Raw genomic sequence first — 20245 nt, forward strand, 5'->3', positions numbered from 1 at the left:
CTTTTAGTCTCGATCCGAGTTTTGAAGCCTCGAAATTCGAGTCGTGACATTACCGCTCTTACACAATAAATTAGAAAAGGAAAAGAAAAGGAATGTTAGACCATTTGAGGATAATGCCCCTATTTGTATCAGTTCACCTAGTGCCTTAATGGATTAAATAATACTATTTTTAATCATTTACTTAATTATTAAGTCTTGGATATAAACTTAAAAATATAATATTAATTAAAATAATTTATTAGTTAAAATTTAAAATTTTCAAAAGTTAATTAATTTACCTGTCAGGTGTCACTGTCAGGTGTCACCGTCATGCTTGTCCAATGACATGCTGAAACCCTTACCTTGTACTACTTTACTGCTTTCTAGTTGTATTATTTCTTTCTTGTTTTCTTTAAGAGTACGACGTTTCGGCGAAATCATGGCTATGTCTGGTAGACATGAAAGGACTCAAAATCTACTATAGGGGATGTGACTAGTTGTCAAATTCTTCCTACCCGAAAAGTTATATACTGTTTAAGCCGTTGTTGTTGCCTTTTTGCTTGCATGCTTTATAACACGATTCTCAATCTCTCTACTCGTCCTCAAAATGGATCTAATTGCTCTTCACGCTCCGCGTTCTTTACGTCTTTTGGTCTGCCTAACCAGCGCATCTTTCTCCGGAGAAGCAACCCGCTCGCTCGAAATCTGTCCCTTCTGTTTGTTGTGTAANCTCCGCATTGTTCACAAAATTTCGAATCTTCTTTTTTATCTTCGATTACTCGATAATTTCCACAAGCACAAATCTCGCTTTTTATAGGCCCGAAATTTTTTTCACAAAATAATCCATCTTTTTCAGGTTTATTAGTTTTGTAATGAAAAGTATAGGGTTTTGTTACCTCTCCAACACCAAACCGGGGCACCCTGCTAACCTAACGGTCCGCTGTAGCCGAGTAAGCTGAAAAATTCTTGCTTTCAGTTTCTGAAACCTCTCTCTCCCGTTTTCTAAAATCTTCTCTTCAAATCGGGGCCCGAGGTTTGAATACACGTTGCTCGACCGTAGGCAATGTGATTCGAAGTTGACTTGTCTAACTCAGTGCTGAGAGTGAGTGTCACACAATTGTCAAAACCGCTGCCAAGAAAAGGCGATTGTGACACCAAGCAACCAACTCAATCTGGAATAGACCTCAAAATTTTATCAACCTGCGAATCGACTCGAATTTTCTATTTTTTAAAAATTCAACTCAACCCAATCTTGATTGGGTACTCCCGCTGGGTCCGGTTCTCGGATCATACGAACACCCCTAAAGACTTCTCTATTTTTATAACTTAACTCCGATATCAATCATTAAAAATAAATAAAAAAACCCCTTTGATGAACATGGTTAGAATTGGAAAGGGTAGTTTTGTAGGTAAGGAAATTAGGGGTGTACATTCAAACCCGACAACCCAAATCAACCTAACCCGAACGGTTGGGTTGGGTTGGGTTGGATTAACTTTTCGAGTTTGTTTGGGTTTATTTTTCTGAACCCGAACTGACTTAGTTCGGTTTCGAGTTCATAGGATAAAACTCTTGGGTTGATGTGAGCCAAATAAAAATATATAAAATATACTAAAGTTTTGCATTAATGATGGGTTTGTTAGAGTGGTACTTTGTTGTTAAATTTGCTATGTAGATGACTAGACACAAACACGTAACAAACACAACCAAATACTCGGGAGTAGCTAACCATGGGTTTCATGTCTCAATAGTGTCTTAAAGAGTGAGACGATAGCTCTGAAAAGACAGATTGCCCATATTTTCTTCTTTGACCGTTAAGAGTAGGTAACCCGTTCCGTTCTCTGTGTCTTTGTTTGGGATTAACACATTAATTATTGATACACACCCCATTTGATAAATAGATCAAAATTTTCTATCGAGCGAGCCCCTCCTCGGGCGGATACCTCCTTTTGCTCCTCAGCAACAGGGGCACCTTGCGTCCTTGAACTGATAACCATCTTTCGACTAACCTAGCCTCTGTCGTCCCTCGGGACCAACAAGGGGATCAAGAATGTCATATATTTCAAGAGCTAGATCAATTGCCGATAAACAAGTCAGAACTGCCTCAACAAAAATTGATGGAATTTGACCTAAAAAAGCCATTCGGGTTGCTCCACGGCCGTGATCGAATCTTAAAGAGTGAGATGAAACTAACTTTGGTTGAGGAAGCTTCTCGATCACATGAGCAATTGATATGAACCAAGAGACATCAATCATACAATATACTTCAATGAAGATGTGAAGAAAAGGTTGTCAAAATTATCAAAAAGATGTTTCAATTCATGCTACATTGAAGAAGAATGAAGTTTGATTGTTGTAAATTTTGGGTGGGTTACAATTTAGAGTAATTTAGAGTTATTGTATTTTAAGACTTNCTCGTTGCATACCTTGATCTGCTACTGCCCGAATAGCATTTCCTGCTGCGGTTTGAGCAGCAAATGGTGTCCCTCTTCTTGGACCTTTGAATCCACAAGTACCAGCGGAGGACCAAGAAATTACCCGACCCCGTACATCTGTAACAGTCACAATTCGTTTTTTTTAGAACGAAAAGCTTTCTATGTAGATTGCAAGAGCCACCGAATCGCACCTACGGTGATTTACTTCACGGGCGAAATCTCTGGAGCGGAGTTTTATTATTGGTTACCTAGAATTAATTAGGGTTCGAATCCTATTAGGTGCGTTCTAATATTTTTTATATGCTATCAAACAGGATATGCTATCAAAGTTGTGGTGGTAGTTTATTTGCTTTTAGCCTGGAACATTGCTTTCTTATAAAATGTTTTCAATGCATTTCCTCGCTTACGTTTCTATTACATTTTTCTGAGGCTCGATTATACGTCCAAATTATCTGTAACTTATAATTTTTGTATGATTAACTTGTTCGTCAACTTAGAACAAGTTCTGCACAATTGCTATCCCACTATCACAAGAGTGTGATTATGACTGAATTGGCTCCTTGAATCTTAGTAATTAAACATGTCCGCTATAAAAAATTTGGCAAATCATAGGCTGATCAATTAGTACATATCGAATATTAGTTGCTCTATCTTAATGAAGTTCCTGATAGAATGAGGCTTTTGGAGTCTCACATGGATGCGATTACCGCTAAATCCATCCGAATCGATGAAATAAGAGACTGCATTGAGGCAATATCAGACCGTGAATTAATGGTTAGGATCAAGGTCCTAAAGGACAAGACTACAACTGTTGGTGGCTTCGAGCGTGGGGATAACTCGATGGGCTATGTTTCCCAGATAGAAGAACATATCCAAAGCCTAGACAATGTCCAGCACGCAATTGGTCATATGGTCTAAAAAATGTTCAAGGATTTGAGAGCGTCCCTTCTAGTAGTCAAGGCTGATGTGGCGGATCTGAGCGCCAAGTTAAGCCTCACCACGAGAGCGGTTGGGAACCAAATTCCAATTGATAGTGTAGTCCAATTTAACAAGGTGAAGGTCCAAGAGCCTAAGCTCTTCGGTGGGGTTTGAGACACTAAGGCTTTGGAGAATTTTATTGTTGACCTCGAACAATACTTTCGAGTCATAGGCACCGTGGTACAAGAGGCAAAGGTCATGTTGGCCATAATGCATCTAGCTAACGATGCAAAGTTGTAGTGGAGATTCAAGTACATGGACATTCAAGATGGTGGATATACCGTGGACAATTATGAGAGTTTAAAACAAGAACTATACTCATAATTCTTCCTAGAGAATGTCGAGATAATAGCGAGGAAGTTAAGGAAACTGAGGCATGATGAAAATAGTCGATACTATGTTAAGTAGTTTTCTAGGATGTGAGAGAATGTCACAACCACACTGAATCACTTCAAGACAGGTTAAGTAGGTAATGTGGTCATGTTGCATAGGATGCAAGCGAATGTCACAACCATCACGGGTTTGAAATACAGATTCCAAACTCTAATTTAAATCACGGGCACGAGACATTACAAATGGTATCAAAATGAACATCTCCCAGTAGAATACATTTTAGAGGCAAACTAAAACGGAAGCTGATGGGCATGTGACGTATGAGTAATGAATTGATACACGAATGAATCGAGACTACAACCACATCTAAATGAGAGTGATTTTGGAGATACGATGGTTGAGGAAAACTTACAAGAACTGAAGTTACAATCTATATCAACAAGATGTCAAAAGTAAACATATATCACTTAAAACAATTATAGTTTGGGTAACCTCGTATGAATTTCTCTAAGAAACATATTAGTAAGGATAAAATATGTTGAAAGAATCCATGTTGGTCGATGGAGACAGTTTTCATTATTAGAAACACTTCAAGTAGATAGCATGATCATGTTGTTTATGAATCTCGTTCACCATTATTTTTTTTTCTGTAGTATGATCGAAGTTTAAAATATCTGAATGGACCGAGAAGTTAAAATTTTAATTTTACATGAATGAAAATTATCCATAAAATATAAAAAAAAATATATATATATATTTAAATTAATAAATAAACTAAGTTAATAGATTAATAGGTTGGGTACGTGGGAGTGGTAAGGCAAGTAAGTTTGTTCCGGAAATTAATGAAGGGAAGAAGGTAGCGGCGCAAACGACGAACATTAATGTCTTGTTTTAATTTTGTTTGTTTTTTTTTTTTTTTTTTTANTCACATCAAATATCTTTAAAAAAAAAAAAATCCCCTTTTATTGGTGAAATATTCAAAATAATTTAAAAAAGAAATAAATAAGTATCTTGTTGGTAGCTTTCCTAGTTTCATTAATTCACATTAAAAGAATATAATAAATAAACTTCTCCTAGTCAATTACTTGTATCAATAAACTGGATATTCATTCATTTTACTCTCTGTTTCTATCTCTCCAAGGGTTGACTTTGTAGATTAAACTCACCAATGAGGATTAAGTCCTTGTTCCTTTTCGTTGCAGCATAGATGTGAAGAGTAGAGATATTTATATAATTCAAGGACCAGACAATCCTAGATTATCCAACCCAAATCATAGATTATATATATATATATATATATTTAGTTTAGGCCGGATTGAATTTTTGGAAAACTAAAAATTAAGTCAGTTTACAAATTAACATTTTTTTTATTAGGTCATTTGACTAAGCAAAAAGTATAGTTACAAACCAACCCAACTCTACCATACTATTATGAATATTAAGAACATTCGAGTTTTGTAACCAATGTTAGTGATGTGTTGTGCCGTGGAGTGTTTGATATTTGAGTTTTATGTAATTTTAGTAGGAAAAAAAGAATTGTAGAGAGAAATCCTCATTTTTTTATTATTTGGCAAAAGGAATTTTGAAATTTAACGGAGCAGATTGAAACAGAACCTAATTCGTTGAGATCGTTAGTCGAATCTTCTTGAAAGGAAAGAGGTCGATCAAGAGAAATTTGGCAATTTCATATGTTCCACTTTCACAGAGGTGGGTTGGGTTGTAAACTCTATTCGGATTATTCGAATCACCAACTCTCAACCAATCCAAAATTTCAGATTGGTCCAAGCACCCTTAGAGCCTTTAGTTTATAAAATGAAAAACGAACTAACAGAATTGAGAGCATAAAGAGATGCATGGTGCGTCTGGAACATCATAAGGAACAGAGTTTGGCTGAAGTTGGAGGGTTCTGTGGAGCTTAAAGAGAATGGAGAGACATGAGGATGCAGGAAACGGCCTATCGTCGCTATCAGAACCGAGCAGCTCGAGCTTGAACAATGGCAAGCAGAAAGGAGTGGGGAATAAGAAGAAAGAACCCAAATCTGTATCTTTTCTTAAGCTCTTCGCCTTTGCAGATTCATACGATTTCTTACTTATGTCAGTTGGAAGCGTTGGCGGCATAGGGAATGGGGTGGGCATGCCTCTAATGACTCTGCTCTTTGGAGAGCTCATCCAAACGTTTGGAAGCAACCAGGATACCCACAGCATAGTTTCTAAAGTTTCCAAGGTTAAACAAAACTTCTAACCAATCCATTTTACAAGTATGGTATGATCTTCATTGCCTTATCGACTAATGTATGAATTCAGGTGTGCCTAAAATTTGTGTACTTGGCCGTGGGGGTGGCCGTCGCAGCGTTTCTCCGTAAGTGGATACCAAAATCAAAGTCTAATACATAGGCACATAAATGAAATGGGATGAGTTTAATTAGATAACGTACCTGCAGAGGTGTGTTGCTGGATCGTGACGGGGGAGAGACAGGCTGCTCGGATCAGAGGGCTGTATTTGAAAGCTATATTGAGACAAGATGTCGGCTACTTTGACAAAGAAACAAGCACTGGAGAGGTTGTGAGCAGAATGTCTGGTGATACAGTCCTAATTCAAGATGCTATGGGTGAGAAGGTAACATAGCTCAAAAATCCTAGTTGATCTTGCAAATGGGATGCAACTCAAAGGAAACTAACCTGTTCTTCTGATGCAGGTTGGGAAAACTGTCCAACTAATTACAAACTTCATTGGAGGCTTCACAATAGCTTTCATAAGAGGCTGGCAGCTGGCTCTGGTAATGGTATCTGTTATCCCGCTTCTTGTGGTAGCTGGAGCAACGATTTCTCGATTCATGTCGCAAATGGCTGCTCGAGGGCAAAGTGCCTATGCTAATGCAGCAAATGTGGTTGAACAGACCATTGGCTCAATAAGAACGGTATACATAATTCAATACTCTATTACTTGGAAAGATGACTTTAGCTTGAACTTTGAGATTGTCGTGTCCTTAGGTTGCGTCGTTTACGGGTGAGAAGCAAGCTATAAGCAGTTACCAGAAGTTCCTGGTAGATGCTTATAAATCTGGTGTGAGGGAAGCTCTGGGTGGTGGAATAGGAATTGGTACAGTAATGCTGGTCATATTTTGTACTTACTCTTTAGCTGTTTGGTTTGGTGGAAAGATGATTATAGAGAAAGGATATGATGGGGGACAAGTGATTACCATCATTTTAGCTGTTTTGGAAGCCTCAATGTGAGTTCATGACGATCTTTAGTACCCACAAGTCCATGCCATTTTGTGCTTCATTTTGCTAAAACAGGCATCCACATGCGACTTTCTTTCAGGTCCCTCGGGCAAATATTGCCGTGCTTTAGTGCCTTTGCTGCAGGCCGAGCTGCTGCCTCTAAAATGTTTGAGACAATTCAAAGGAAGCCAAGCATTGACGTCTATGATCCAAAGGGTAAAACATTGGATGATATTCAGGGAGACATAGATTTGAAGGACGTGACTTTCAGCTATCCAACCAGGCCAGACGAAGCCATATTCAGTGGGTTTTCTCTTCACATTCCTAGTGGCACTACTGCAGCATTGGTTGGGGAGAGTGGGAGTGGCAAGTCAACCGTGATCAGTTTGATAGAGAGATTCTACGATCCACAATCCGGTGAGGTGCTCATCGATGGCGTTAACCTGAAAGAGTTTCGACTTAGATGGATTCGGGCAAAAATCGGTCTTGTCAGCCAAGAACCAATACTCTTCACTGCCTCAATTAAAGATAACATTGCATACGGCAAGGATGATGCAACTAATGAGGAAATTAAGAGTGCATGTGAACTAGCAAATGCTGCTAAATTCATTGACAAACTGCCTCAGGTTCCACCATATCATATATTTATCCTCTTGTGCAGCTGTATGCATCTAAAACATAAATGTACTAATGTAATTTGATGGTGTAGGGATTGCATACCTTGGTGGGGGAGCATGGAACTCAGCTGTCCGGAGGGCAGAAGCAGAGGATTGCAATAGCAAGGGCAATTCTGAAAGACCCTCGAATTCTACTTCTAGATGAAGCGACGAGTGCACTTGATGCAGAATCTGAAAGCATTGTGCAAGAGGCTCTAGATAGGATAATGGTCAATAGAACTACTGTGATTGTTGCCCATCGTTTGAGCACAGTTAGGAACGCTGATATGATTGCTGTAATTCACAGAGGAAAGATGGTTCAGAAAGGTAATGTACATGTTCTTCATTACATGTTCCCACACATTGTAAGAAATCCTTCATCCTTGTTTAATTGAGCAGGTTCCCACTCGAAACTCGTCATGGATCCGAGCGGCGCATATTCACAACTGATACGCCTGCAGGAAACAAATAAAGACTCGGAACACGCTTCTGAAGTCGTTAACCGAACAGAGTTTTCTCTGGAATCAATGAGACAGTCAAGTCAGAGGGCTCATTGTTTGAGATCCATAAGTAGAGGATCGTCGGTTGCCCACAGCAGCCGCCGATCTTTGTCTATGTTTGGTTTAACAAGTGAGCATGATCTAACAGATGCTCGTGACGTAAAAGACATGATCGAAGAGCAGTCGAAAGCTCCTCCTGTTTCTCTCCGTCGCCTTGCCGCACTTAACAAGCCAGAGATGCCCATGCTTCTGATGGGAACAATTGGGACAGTGATGTGTGGGGTGATACTTCCAATTTTTGGATTACTACTTTCAAATGTGATAAAGACATATTACAAGCCCCCAGAGATGCTAAAAAAGGATACCAAGTGTTGGGCTGTCATTTACATAGTGCTTGGCGTGGCCTCATTGGTAGCACATCCATGGCGAGCATACTTCTTTTCGGTAGCGGGATGTAAATTAATCGAACACATCAGATCACTGTGTTTCGAGAAGGTGGTTCATATGGAGGTGAGCTGGTTTGATGAGGCTGAACACTCAAGTGGGGCCATTGGTGCAAGACTATCGTCGGATGCAGCATCAGTGAGAGCGCTAGTCGGGGATTCGCTCTCTCTGAATGTGGGCAACATTGCAACTGCAATTGCAAGTTTGGTGATTGCTTTTAATGCAAGCTGGGAACTGGCTCTCGTCGTCCTCGCTCTTGTTCCTCTCATTGGAATCAATTCGCTTATACAGATTAAATCCATGAATGGATTTAGCAACAACTCCAAGGTAAGTCTTAAACATGGTCATCTCGTGTAATCGCTCATACTCATAAAGGTGTTTTGCAATCCAGAGTATGTATGAAGAAGCCAGCCAAGTTGCAAATGATGCAGTAGGGGGCATAAGAACAGTTGCTTCGTTCTGTGCGGAAGATAAAGTGATGGACATGTACAAAACCAGATGTGAAGCCCCACTGAAATCAGGGATAAGACAAGGCCTCATCAGTGGAATTGGATTTGGAGTGTCATTCTTCTTCTTGTACAATATATACGCCATCACATTCTATGTGGGAGCCCGTCTGGTGGACAGTGGCAGAACAACGTTTACTCAAGTGTTTCAAGTAAATCAATCCATCTCTATTGCTTGCAGTGCTCATTATTTCTTCTTTTAACATTTGAGGAATTGGTGGACATTGCAGGTGTTCTATGCATTGACGATGGCAGCTACTGGAATAACTCACTCCAGCTCAATTTCTCAAGATACTACCAAAGCCAAGGCTGCTGCTGCTTCCGTGTTTGCCATACTAGACAGGAAATCAAAGATAGATCCCAGCGATGAATCTGGAACAATATTGCCCGATCTTAAAGGAGAAATAGAGCTTAAACATATAAGTTTCAAGTATCCTTCGAGGCCAAACATCCAAATATTCGGAGACCTAAACCTACACATTCATGCTGGGAAGGTTTGTTCATTTAGTTCATGATTCAAGAGGGAGTTGCTTACGATTCTGATCTTGATGTGCTCTCTGTTTCAGACAATAGCTCTGGTTGGAGAAAGCGGAAGTGGAAAATCCACAGTGATCGCGCTGTTGCAGAGGTTTTACGATCCTGACTCCGGCACCATAACGATCGACGGAGTAGAAATCCAAAAGCTACAACTGAAATGGCTAAGGCAGCAAATAGGTCTAGTGAGCCAAGAGCCAGTGCTTTTCAACGAAACAGTACGAGCCAACATAGCGTACGGGAAGGCGAGTGAGGAGGAGATAATAAGAGCGGCGGAGACGGCGAATGCGCACAGCTTCATAAGCGGACTGCAACACGGATACGAGACGACAGTGGGGGAAAGAGGAGTGCAGTTATCTGGAGGCCAAAAGCAACGAGTGGCCATTGCTCGAGCCATCATGAAGAATCCGAAAATACTTCTACTGGATGAAGCCACAAGCGCGCTGGACGCAGAGTCGGAGCGAGTGGTACAAGAGGCGGTGGACCGAGTGATGGTGAATAGAACCACGGTGGTGGTAGCTCATCGCCTCTCCACGATCATGAACGCCGACTGCATCGCCGTTGTTCGGAATGGAATCATCGTCGAGAATGGTAAGCACGAAGAGCTCATCACAATCAAACAAGGGTTTTATGCCTCCTTGATTCAGCTCCACGCTTCTGCCGTTGCTCCCACTCCCAACTCCTCATCCTAAGCTTTTTTTTTTTTTTTTTTTTTTTTTTTTTTTTTTTTCTTAATTTTATAAATAAATAAAAAAATTGTAGCTTTTAATTTGTATTTCTTAAAACAATAATTTTCCTTTATGTTAAAATCCATAATACAGTAATAATTTCCCTTTATTGTTATTTTAAATTCATAATTTTTAATTGATTAATGGAAAACAAAAGAAAAATTACTATAAAAAAATTTAAATTAATAAAAAATATTCCCAAACTTTAGTCTAAAAAATATTATTAAAATTTTAAAATTTTCAAAATTACCTTTTAAAAAAAATTAGTTAACTTTATTAAAAAAAAATGTTTAAAATAAGTTTTAAAATTTTTTATTAATATCATTCCATTTATTTTAAAACTTCAAAAATATTTTAAAACATTTTTAAAATAAAAATTGTGGGTTAAAAAATATCCATAAATTTTCAAAAATAAAATTAATATCTCTAAATTTTTATAAAAATATTTAAAAAGTTTGAAGATTATCTATCATTTTTTTGTCCCTATATTAAACTTTTTTTTATTAAAATTATAGAGTATTAATGTTATTTTTCAAAGTAAAAATATTTTAAAAATTAAAAAAATATTAAGTAAATATATTTAAAAGTTGAAGAAGGTAAAAACTTAAAAAATATTATTGAATTGTAATTTTGAAAATTTTAAGGATGTTTTTTTTAATAGGTCTATTTTTATTAATTTAACATTAAAAAAAAAAAAAAAAAATCCAAGCCACGTGGCAGGGTCCATATTTAAATATCTAAAAGGCGGAGCCCGTGTTTGAAAGGTAATCATGCGTTCCTTTCTCCTTGTGCTGACCATAAATTCCACAGCCATTGAAAGATTCCATTCTCTGTTTTGCAATAGAAAGACTCAGAGAAGTCTTTTTGGAGTTATTATCTAAAAGTTTTGATGTCAATGTCGTTGAATCATCAACCTCTCATCATCTTCCTCACTTCTTTAATGGAATTCAATTCCAAGTTGTTGATGGTAGGTGAAGGCTTAATCATGGAGGTTTCAATGGCGGAGCTGCTCCAATTCTTCAACCTTCCCCTGCTTTCAACTAAACCCTAAACCATTTCCATGGAAACGTTTCGGAGCTCTCTGTTTATCCTATCTCTTCTCTTCCTCCTCCTCCTCTCCGCCGTCCATGTCTTCGCTCAGACATACACTCCTCCGGACAAGTACTTCGTCAACTGTGGATCAGCCTCCAACTTCGTCGATGACACTGGCCGGATCTTCGTCGGCGACTTGAATGCTTCCGATACTTTCAGGTTCACTCCGCGGAATTCTCGCGAACTCAACGGTTTGAATGAATCCGTTAGGGTTTTCAATCAGCCGGCGTTTTACGAATTCGACGTCGAACGAGATGCTTTTTATATTGTGCGACTTCATTTCTCTCCTTCGAAGTTTCTCGCAGATTTATCCGCAGCGCTTTTTGATGTTTCGGCTTTGGAAGTTTTCCTTCTGAAAAATGTCAACGCCACCAACTTAAACGGTAACGATTCTGCTTCGATTAAGGAATTCTTCCTGAAAATAAATACAGAGAAATTTCGTATTGTATTCTTGCCGAAATCTTCGTCTATTGCGTATATAAACGCCATTGAAGTGTTCCCCACGCCACCAGACTTCATCCAATCGGAAGCTCAGGAAATTATCTCAGATGGAAGAAACGCCAGTGCGGCTAGGGTTTCACCTTTTCTGGTTTTGCATACAATTTACAGAGTTAATGTGGGAGGTCCTGAAATCTCAATGAAGGGGGACAGATTATGGAGGAATTGGGAGATGGACGACGCTTATCTGCTGAATCCAAGCTCTGCAGTAAACAGCGATATTTATTCATCCACACCCAAATACAAGAGCGAAACAGATGTTTATTTTGCGCCCGATATGGTATACAAATCGGCCAAGCAGTTGAATCGAAATGCCAGCTCCACGCGCACCTTCTTAAATATTACCTGGTCTTTTCCTTCGAGAAAACATACTGTTCATCTTCTCCGTGTTCATTTCTATGATATCGTCGGTAAATCAACAAACAAGTATCTTGTCTTCGATTTGTATATTGGCGATAGCTTCAGTAGGACGATTGACGCTTCTGTGGAAGTTGGAGGCGTTTATCCATTTCATTTGGACTTCGACGTGGATTCGGGTGAAAGTGGGTTGATTAATGTCAGTGTTGGTCCTCTGGATAAAAAACAATCTGTAGAGTTCAATGCGTTTCTGAATGGGGTTGAGATAATGGAAGCCATGGATGAACATAGCAAAGATCCTGAGATCAGTGCGCCTTGGCTTGAGAAAAGTAAGAACAAACTAGTGGGGCTTTGGGTGGGTTTGGCTGTTGGGGCTTTTGGTTTGATCTGTATGTTAGGCTGTGGGATATGGTTTGGTCTGAAATGGAGGAAACGGAAAACTGAGGAAGCTTCATATACACATACACAATGGTCGCCATTGTCGGCGTTTGGAGGTGGGAGTACTCACAGCAGGCTTACTGATAGAACCACAAGCAGCTCCCCCCTCCCGAACTTGAATCTTGGGCTAAAATTCTCGCTTGCTGAAATCAAAACAGCCACGAACAATTTCAACAAGAAATTCCTTGTTGGCGAGGGTGGATTTGGGAAAGTGTACAAGGGAGTTCTGAAGAATGGCATGAAAGTAGCTGTGAAGCGAAGCCAACCAGGGGCTGGACAAGGCATCTCTGAATTCGAGAGGGAAATCACGATCTTGTCGAGAATTCGCCATCGACATCTCGTTTCGTTCATCGGGTATTGCGACGAGGGACTTGAGATGGTTTTGGTTTATGAGTTTTTGGAGAAAGGAACTCTTAGGGAGCATCTTTACAACTCAAAGTTGCCTCCTCTGGCTTGGAAGAAACGACTTGAAATTTGCATTGGTGCAGCTAGAGGCCTGCATTATCTACACAAAGGCTCGGCCGGAGGGATCATTCACCGTGATGTCAAATCGACCAATATCTTGCTCGATGAGAATCTCGTTGCGAAAGTGTCCGACTTCGGACTTTCAAGAGCAGGCCCTCTGGATGAAACTCATGTGAGCACAGATATCAAAGGGACATTCGGGTATCTCGATCCCGAGTACTTCCGAACGCAACAATTGACAGAGAAATCCGATGTCTACTCATTCGGCGTACTTCTCCTTGAGGTTCTATGTGCAAGGCCGGCTTTGAATCCAACACTCCCAAGAGAGCAAATAAATCTAGCAGAATGGGGAGTTCGGTGCAAGAAAATGGAGCTGCTTGAAGAGATCATAGACCCCAAATTGGAGGGCCAAATCGAACCCAACTCCTTGAGAAAGTTCAGCGATACAATAGAAAAATGCTTACAAGAGGATGCTGCTAATAGGCCAACAATGGCCGATGTGCTGTGGGACCTGGAGTATGCGTTGCAGCTTCAACAGAGCACAGCCCCCAGGATGCCACATGAGGACAGTGAAACCATCGGCATTGGCACCTCCTCCACGGCCATTCAGCGTTTTGGTTCCATTGGTTCATCGGTTCTAAGGGACGATCCAGACATGAGTCAAGATGTAGAATCTCACTTGACTGCTTCTGAAGTTTTCTCTCAAATGAAGGCAGATCATGGGAGATAGACGACATAAACGCTTATCCGATCTCATCCGATCACACAAACGCTTGCAAATTACCATATTTAAACTGTTGTTGTTGCTGTGTAACCCAATTAGCTGTATAAATTCTGTTGTGGATGTTTTTTGTTGACCTGAACATGACCAAACTGGTTACGATCAAATATCGTTGACCAAAATGTCAAAGGCTCACAGAAGATTATCTTTTGAACCTTGAGACCGTTTTGTGGAGAATGTTCAAATTTGATGAAATTGGTATACATTTATAGTAGAATAAGACCTATAAAATGTTTTACTATTAGACCATTTTCGGGTTATTTTTCTTAGGGGTATCATTGTTGACTTTTTTTCGTTTCTCGAACGAGTGCTATTGAGATGTTCGGAAAACTTCTTTCTTATTTTGGTCTCTTATTATACTCCAATTATAATGTGACAAAAAAATCTTACAACTCAAATATGGACATGAAAACTCGAGGTTTGAATACTGGTTCAATTTTATCCATATATTTCAAAATCTTCCCCATGGTTTTATGTAATAGTCCATTTTGATTATGCGGTTCGAGAAAATCTTAGAATGCTTAATATGAAAATGACGAACATTTCTTCGGATAAAAATAAATAAGGTTAGTCTCCTTTGATAATTATTTAGTTTTTGGTTTTAGGTTTTACGTCCCCATGCAAACGTATCAAACCCATATTTTTTTTCAAGATTTTGTTGGGTTAAATTTTTAAAAAATTGAGAACGGAAAATTTGGTTTAATTTACGGGTTTGCATTTTATTGGTCGGATCAACCTAACCAATCAAACAAATTCGAGAATAGGGTTACATCTCAGCTCAACTCTACCTTACTTTTAACATTATTATGAACTTTAAATAAAAATATTTAACATTTGTAACAATGTTAATAATAGGTTGTAATTTATAAATGTTCGATATTTGAATTTTATAAAAATTTAATCATTAATATAATAAATACTATAAGTATAAGTTTTTAAAAATAATAATAATAATAATAAAATAGTTCAGACAACTCAGCCGAACTTAAAATAGCTGGTTCAATTGAGCTGTGAACCCTATTCTAATGGCTCAGAACCATCCAACCACCAACTTACAATGAAAAAGGAAAATTTTATGTTCAGGAAATAGGCTGAAATTTAATTACAGGTAGGCGACGGTCACGTTAGTGTTCGACGGACGTGGCGGCTCCCGCGAAAATCCAACTGCTACGGCGGTTCACTCCCTTCGCACTCTCATTCACTCTGTTTACGACGAACGCCTCTTCGATCAGATTTGTTCTTCTTCCTTCTGCATTCAAATTCAATTTGATCGCTCTCTCTTTCTTCTACGAATCCTAGATTTCTTTTCTTCTCTTTCTTCTTCAATGGCGTTCATTCATTTCTGATTTCGTCGATGAAGAATTGAAGTTAAACGAATTTGACCTGATTTCCCTTCATTCCGATCATCTCCTTGATTCTTTTTGTTGTTTTCTGCAATATCATCCTCTTTCTCCGCCCGTTTCGATTCCGTTGTTTTCGACTCCCCAATGGCCTATACACCTCAGTTTTCCCATGGATTCTCCGCCACTCTCCCGGTCCGGCAACCCGACACTGCAGCACCATGCTCTGAGACAATGCCTCCGCCCTTAATCTCGACAGGACCATCCAGATTTCCTCCAGAATTCCAACAGGATGAGATGTCGGCACCCTCTCCGGGGAATGGAATTATAGCTGCTACTCCCGTTCCTCGTTTGAGTACTCCCCCCGGACCTCCTGTTTTTACTTCTCCCATCCCGCCTACTGCTGTCCCCTTTCGTACTTCACCGGCATCTCCTCAGCCTATCATCTTCTCATCTGCTTCCGCCTTACCAGCTTCTCCTCAACCTGTGGGGGATTCGCCATATGTTCTATTTTCTTCGCAGAAGGTATTGCTTTCTCTTTTTTTCCCTGATTAGTTATAATGAATGTTGAAACTCTGGTATAATTGTTCTCTCTCATTCGGACTGCTAACCTCAATTGTTTCATAAAATTTAGTTGCCATAAATTTACTTGCAATCTACTGCTATCTCAACCTGGATACAGGTGTTGAAGCTGAAGAAACAAGGTAATGTTCCTAGTTTGGGTTTTGGAGCACTGATTTCGCCGGGGAGGGATGTTTCATCAGGTCCTCAAATAATACAGCGTGATCCCCATCGTTGTCCAAGCTGTGGAGCTTATTCGAATCTGTATTGCAATATCTTAATTGGTTCAGGTCAATGGCAGTGTGTAATTTGTCGGAATTTGAATGAAAGTGAGGGTGAATATGCAGCACGGAGCAAAGAAGATCTTTACCATTTTCCAGAACTGTCATCATCTGTGGTTGATTATGTCAGAACTGGGAATCGGAGACCAGGATTTATTCCAGCTTCTGACTCAAGAACGTCTGCTCCCATTGTTCTGGTTGTTGATGACTCGCTAGATGAGCCACATCTTCAGCATCTCCAGAGCTCCTTGCATGCTTTTATTGATTCAGTTCCCCCCACAACAAGAATTGGGATTATACTGTATGGACGTACTGTATCAGTGCATGATTTTTCAGAAGAATCTGTTGCCTCTGCTGATGTGCTTCCTGGTGATAAATCACCAACTCTGGAGTCTTTGAAAGCATTAATTTATGGATCAGGGATATATTTATCGCCAATGCACGCCTCACTCCGTGCAGCGCATACGATATTTTCATCACTGAGGCCTTATAAATTAAGCATTCCAGAAGCCTCTAGAGATAGGTGCCTTGGTACTGCAGTTGAAGTTGCTCTTGCCATAATCCAAGGACCTTCAGCAGAAGTGTCTCGAGGAGCGATTAGAAGGTCAGGGGCTAATAGTAGAGTTATTGTTTGTGCTGGTGGACCTAATACATATGGCCCTGGGTCAGTTCCCCATTCTGTTAGTCTTCCACATTACCTGCACATGGAAAAGTCTGCTTTAAATTGGATGGAGCATCTTGGTCGTGAGGCTCATCGACAGAATACAGTGGTTGACATTCTATGTGCTGGAACATGCCCTGTCCGAGTTCCTATCTTGCAGCCTCTTGTAAAAGCTTCTGGTGGTGTTTTGGTTCTTCACGATGACTTTGGGGAGGCCTTTGGTGTAAACTTGCAGAGGGCATCTGCTAGGGCTGCAGGTTCTCATGGTTTGTTAGAAGTACACTATTCTGATGACATTCAAATCACCCAAGTTATTGGTCCGGGCAAAGAGGCACACATCGATACACATGAAACCTTAAAAAATGACACCTCTCTTTACATTCAAATGCTAAGTGTAGAAGAAGCTCAAAGCTTCTCACTCTCCATGGAGACTAAGAGAGACATAAAGAGTGATTTTGTATTTTTCCAGTTTGTTGTACAATATTCAAATGTTTACCAAGCTGACATATCAAGAGTAATTACTATAAGATTGCCTACTGTTGATAGCTTATCAGAATATCTTGAAAGTGTTCAAGATGAAATAGCTGCAGTCCTTATTGCCAAGAGGACTGCCTTGCAAGCTAAAAGCCAGTCTGATGCTGTAGATATGCGGACTACAATAGATGAAAGAGTAAAAGATATTGCTTTGAAATTTGGGGCCCTGGCACCAAAGTCAAAGATCTATCAGTTTCCAAAGGGACTATCTTTAATGCCAGAGCTTCTGTTCCATTTGAGAAGAGGCCCTCTTATTGGAAGCATTGTTGGTCATGAAGATGAAAGGTCTGTATTGAGAAACTTTTTTTTGAATGCATCCTTCGACCTTTCCCTCCGCATGGTAGCACCTCGTTGTTTAATGCACCGGGAGGGGGGTACTTTTGAAGAACTTCCAGCATATGACCTCGTGATGCAGTCAGATGCTGCTGTTGTGCTTGATCATGGAACAGATGTCTTCATTTGGTTGGTATGCCACCCTTTACTCTACACTATCTTTTGGCAGATTTTTTATTTTGGCATGCTTCATGTTTAGTTTGTAATCTCAGATATTACAGTGTCATCTTTAATTTCTTGCTTGGAATGCTACGATTGGTATTTTGTCTTGAAAACAAGTGTTACGTGAAATTTTGTTCTTACCCTGTTCAGTGGCATCTGATTTGATTTTAGTATCAGTTTTAATAAACAGAAAAATAGTTAGAAACGCTAGAAAGGAAAAGTTTGTATTCAATAAACTCATTCATAACTTAGTCTTTTCTTGAGAAATTTTCAATAATATAAACTAACATGTTGCAGAATAGATACGACATTTTGCTGTTTTGAAGTTTTCTCTTGTATAGAAGTATTGTTTATTTTCCGCAATGAAGATAAAAACAATTGAATGTCAATGAACATAAACAGTACAATATAGTTCCCGACAATAATACTTTTTTTTTTCCCACTAAAACAGTGTCTAGAAAGTACATTATATGAACTCTTAAATACCAGATGAACAAGAGCATATAGAGAGGGTAGGAGTGTTCTCTCCTTGCCTTCTTTCTAACCTATGATCGATTATTTCTATTCCTCTATAGCCATGCCTTAAAATGTTCTGTTTTTTTTTTTTTTTTTCCCTTGTCATTCATCTTCTAATTCTTTTTCCTTTTTGCCCTTTCTTATAGCCGGACTTATTATTCTTTTTCTTCTATTGGTGTACTTAGGGTGCTGAGCTTGCAGCTGAAGAAGGAAAAAGTGCAGCTGCTTTAGCAGCTTGCAGAACATTAGCAGAAGAGCTTACTGAATCAAGGTTTCCGGCTCCCAGGATTCTTGCGTTCAAGGTTTGTGTCGTTACAATGCTATATGTTTCTCCTCGTTGTGGTTTTTAATTTTCAATTTCTCTAATTGGATTGTGTTTTTGTAAACCTGTTTGTTGTTCCCTTTTTCTGGAGACCTCTCTATTTACTCCATTTCCCTTAATGAAAAAGGTTTAAGGTTACTGTTTCTCTCTCTCTTTTAAAAGGGTCTCTGCAATAACGATTAACCTACTTAATTTGAAGCAGGAGGGGAGCTCTCAGGCTCGGTATTTTGCTTCTCGGCTGATACCAGCACACAAGGACCCTCCTTACGAACAGGTGAGTAAGAAAGAAGAAGATATAACCCACTCTTCATGAATCCTTATGTTCTGATCTTATTTGTAAAGACCCAGGAGAATAGCACACTTCACCTCATTGTGAAGGATGGTGCTTCATTGCAATTAAATAACTGAGGAAGCTTGGTTTTTTTCCACAAGCTAGAGAACTAGAGAACTTGATACGACTGTTGAGGATTGTTGGGAGGGAGTCTCACGTTAGCTAATTAAGGGAATAATCGTGGGTTTATAAGTAAGGAATACATCTCCATTGGTAGAAACCAAACGAAGCCACAAGAGCTTATGCTCAAAATGGACAAAATCATACCATTATGGAGGGTCGTGATTCCTAACAATGACATGACGCTAACGTATTATTAATTTGATGACTGCAGGAGGCCAGATTTCCGCAACTTAGAACATTGTCAACAGAGCAGAGGACAAAGCTGAAAAGTAGTTTTCTTCATTTCGATGATCCCAGTTTCTGTGAATGGATGCGAAGTTTGAAGTTGATCCCACCAGAACCAAGTTAAGTGGGGTTCTTTCTTTTTTTCTCTCTTTATTTATACCGACTCATGATGAAGGTCTTTCGATTTATTTTTTCCACTTTAAACGAGGTACGGAGGTTAGGGGAATAGATGTTAAACCCAAGTAGTGGCACTGCGTCTCTGTTATGAAATGTGCAACTTAAAAAGATATGATCTTAAGTTTTATAACAACTTAATTTTGTATGATAAAATTTGCTCCCTCATACAGGTTACAAAATCTGTCTTTGGCTGTATGATGGAGCAAATTTATAAACTTATTACAATCTTACATTTTTTGTATGATTAAACTTTGAAATGAATTAGCTGTTCATTCCCGAAATCTAGAACGAATGTCTTTCATGTTAGATACAAACGAAGTTGTTTGTGTCTAGATTTGTGGGAACAAAAGCGTCGAGAACCAAAAAAATGTATTTTACAAAAGAAAAAAAGAGTTTTTACTTTGATTTCAATCTTACTAACGTCGAATAAATGTGTATCAGTAGTAGACGCCTGTTAGCATAGAAGTCTATTAGCGATGGATGTCTATTGGTCTATTAATGATTGTTAACTGATGTTTATGAGTGACAAACAAATGTTGGTGATATTTCATGACAAGATACGTGTACTATATTCATTGATATCGAATATGTAATGTATTGTATAGGAGCATAGATACAGATATGAGACATAGATATGATATGATATGATATGGACATTGTGACAGTTTACAAATTTAAGGCACCGATGTGACAATGACATATTTATTAAAATATACTTTTTTTTTTTTTTTTTTT

The 20245-nt window shown here is 39.1% G+C and overlaps 3 protein-coding genes across 3 annotated transcripts; all 3 read left to right on the plus strand.

Annotated features, from left to right (window-relative positions):
* The first annotated feature begins 5412 nt into the window (after positions 1-5412).
* LOC111811769 (ABC transporter B family member 4-like) lies at positions 5413-10277 on the plus strand. The gene is made up of 11 exons (XM_023698799.1): positions 5413-5947; positions 6028-6082; positions 6165-6340; positions 6420-6641; positions 6715-6953; positions 7046-7571; positions 7655-7928; positions 8001-8872; positions 8937-9203; positions 9282-9545; positions 9618-10277. The coding sequence occupies exons 1-11, from the start codon at positions 5648-5650 to the stop codon at positions 10275-10277; spliced, it is 3855 nt and encodes a 1284-aa protein (XP_023554567.1). The 5' UTR covers positions 5413-5647.
* An 825-nt stretch (positions 10278-11102) lies between these two features.
* On the plus strand, positions 11103-14188 carry LOC111798301 (probable receptor-like protein kinase At5g24010). Its single transcript, XM_023681364.1, has one exon. It carries the CDS (start codon positions 11374-11376, stop codon positions 13891-13893), a length of 2520 nt encoding a protein of 839 aa, XP_023537132.1. The 5' UTR covers positions 11103-11373; the 3' UTR covers positions 13894-14188.
* An 838-nt stretch (positions 14189-15026) lies between these two features.
* On the plus strand, positions 15027-19791 carry LOC111780303 (protein transport protein SEC23-1-like). The gene is made up of 5 exons (XM_023660678.1): positions 15027-15809; positions 15967-17787; positions 18518-18634; positions 18857-18928; positions 19320-19791. Exons 1-5 carry the CDS (start codon positions 15432-15434, stop codon positions 19455-19457), a joined length of 2526 nt encoding a protein of 841 aa, XP_023516446.1. The 5' UTR covers positions 15027-15431; the 3' UTR covers positions 19458-19791.
* The last annotated feature ends 454 nt before the right edge of the window (positions 19792-20245 follow it).

This window comes from Cucurbita pepo, chromosome LG01 (genome assembly GCF_002806865.2).
Source record: "Cucurbita pepo subsp. pepo cultivar mu-cu-16 chromosome LG01, ASM280686v2, whole genome shotgun sequence".
NCBI classification, from domain to species: Eukaryota; Viridiplantae; Streptophyta; class Magnoliopsida; order Cucurbitales; family Cucurbitaceae; genus Cucurbita; species Cucurbita pepo.